The sequence below is a fragment of the Salmo trutta genome, chromosome 15, assembly GCF_901001165.1.
Source record: "Salmo trutta chromosome 15, fSalTru1.1, whole genome shotgun sequence".
NCBI lineage: Eukaryota > Metazoa > Chordata > Actinopteri > Salmoniformes > Salmonidae > Salmo > Salmo trutta.
Window position 1 is genome coordinate 47,433,179 of NC_042971.1, and position 1,890 is coordinate 47,435,068.

General features: G+C 41.5%; 1 protein-coding gene across 1 annotated transcript; it reads left to right on the forward strand.

Moving 5' to 3' along the window:
* The first annotated feature begins 240 nt into the window (after positions 1 to 240).
* LOC115149195 (heat shock protein beta-1-like) lies at positions 241 to 1,677 on the forward strand. Its single transcript, XM_029691826.1, has 3 exons — positions 241 to 643; positions 802 to 865; positions 1,126 to 1,677. Exons 1-3 carry the CDS (start codon positions 241 to 243, stop codon positions 1,283 to 1,285), a joined length of 627 nt encoding a protein of 208 aa, XP_029547686.1. The 3' UTR covers positions 1,286 to 1,677.
* The last annotated feature ends 213 nt before the right edge of the window (positions 1,678 to 1,890 follow it).

Sequence of the window (1,890 nt, forward strand, 5' to 3'; positions counted from 1 at the left end):
TATAAATGTTGTGAGTGGTGCTGATTTGTCCAGGGCAATCCTTCCCACTATGAGGTAGCCTTCCTGAACTCTTTGGGGGAAAATATAGCTGCTCTTTTGTATAGCGAGTCTAAGTCATTAAACCAGACTTAGCCATTGTAAATAGATAGAGATTGAATAACATTAGCTAGCCAAGGGGAAACTAAGAGAGGAGACAGGTTCCACCCTCCAGTACCACTCTCAGAAGGTGATTCATAAGTCATGGCTGACCACAACAAGGTAGTACCACGTCCTCTTTTCCTCCGAGATGTAAATTGGGATCCTTTCCGTGAGTGGACACAGCCTAGCCACATGATCATGGAGAAGGACTTTGGCCTTCCTCCTTTCCTGGATCCAGGCGATGTGAGCTGGATAGATTGGGCTAGGAATACATTGGCATCATTCTCCTGGCCAGGGTACACACGCTATCCCCTCTTCAGCCTCAGCACTGTTCTCCCTGCTGCAGTGGCACCCCAGACTTCAGCCAGGCTTCAGAGGCAACTGTCTGAAGGAGTGTCAGAGATCAGGAGGGGACAGGGCAGTTGGAGGATCACCCTGGATGTTAATCACTTCTCACCAGAGGAGATATCAATCAAAACCAAGGGGGGCTTCCTGGAGATTGCAGGTAGGAACATTATTTCTCTGGTAAAAGAAAAATGGAGTATGGTTTTTGGAACATCCATTGTTAAATATCTTTGACAATTTACTGTTGAAATGTTGTTAAGATGTCCACATGCTCCATATTCCATTACTTCAATAATTGATCTGAACTTAAATTTTAAGGTCAACATGACGAAAGGGAAGACGAACATGGATCAGTCTCAAGGTGCTTTATAAGGAAATACAAGTAAGTTGTAATGGTTGAATAGGAAACAAGGTCTCTCACAATGTTATGGCAAAGACATCTCCTGGTAATGAAACTAAGAACTTAATAAATAATGTGTGCAATTGAAAGTCTTCGTGTTGATTGTTATAGGAGACATTAAATCATTTCCTACGGTTTAATTCAATTTGTTAAAACAGATGACATGCAGCCATTTGAACCACAGTAAACACATTGTAGCCTGTCTGTGTTGTAAGCAAATTGTTGTTGTTTGTTTGTTGAAGGCTGCCCCCTGGTGTGGACTTGCAGCACATCAGCTCATCTCTGTCTGGTGAAGGGGTTCTCTTAGTAGAAGCACCTCTACCAGGCTCAGCTACCACCATCCTCCCCAGTGACATGGTCATCCCCATTCAGATCAAGCACGAGCAGGAGGGGAAAGAGTGAATCCAGTTGTCCAGATGCTGAGATCCATCACAATTAGATATAAAGCTTGGGGTAAAGCTTAGAAGCGAATGACAGTGTTGACAACTTTTGACAAAAATGTGATTGTGTATTAGGTCTTGGTCATTCAAAATGACAAACATAGTGGCTTCTATTGCTGTTGAAACCCTATAACTTAATTTACTCTCACTGTAACCACAAGGTTGTCAGGTTTTTCTATGCATTTTGGTTAATCATGTCCCATGATTTAACTAGCAAAATCAAGATAAACAGAAATAATCAAGACTGATGAAATGTACTTTCTCATTTGTCAAATTATAGATTCATTGGGAGTAAAAAATACCATGCTTAGGGCTAGGCATCCCGCTAGCAGGACAACTTCCGGTGAAACTGGAGGGCGCGCAATTCAAATAAATAATCATAGAAATTATGGATATTAAACATGTAGGTACATACAAGTGTCTTATATTGGTTGAAAGCTTAAATTATTGTTAATCTAACTGCACTGTCCGATTTACAGTAGCTATTACAGCAAAAGCATGCCATGCGATTGTTTGAGGACGGCGCCCCAAATCAAAATATTTTTCCACCGGCACAGGTTTCATAAA

What these genes read in the sequence shown, in the direction of transcription:
- LOC115149195 (XM_029691826.1), top strand. Translation starts at nt 241, where the DNA reads ATGGCTGACCACAACAAGGTAGTACCACGTCCTCTTTTCCTCCGAGAT. An exon ending in GGGCTTCCTGGAGATTGCAG is followed by an intron (nt 644 to 801) that starts GTAGGAACATTA and finishes TTAAATTTTAAG; the next exon opens with GTCAACATGACGAAAGGGAA. An exon ending in TGCTTTATAAGGAAATACAA is followed by an intron (nt 866 to 1,125) that starts GTAAGTTGTAAT and finishes TGTTTGTTGAAG; the next exon opens with GCTGCCCCCTGGTGTGGACT.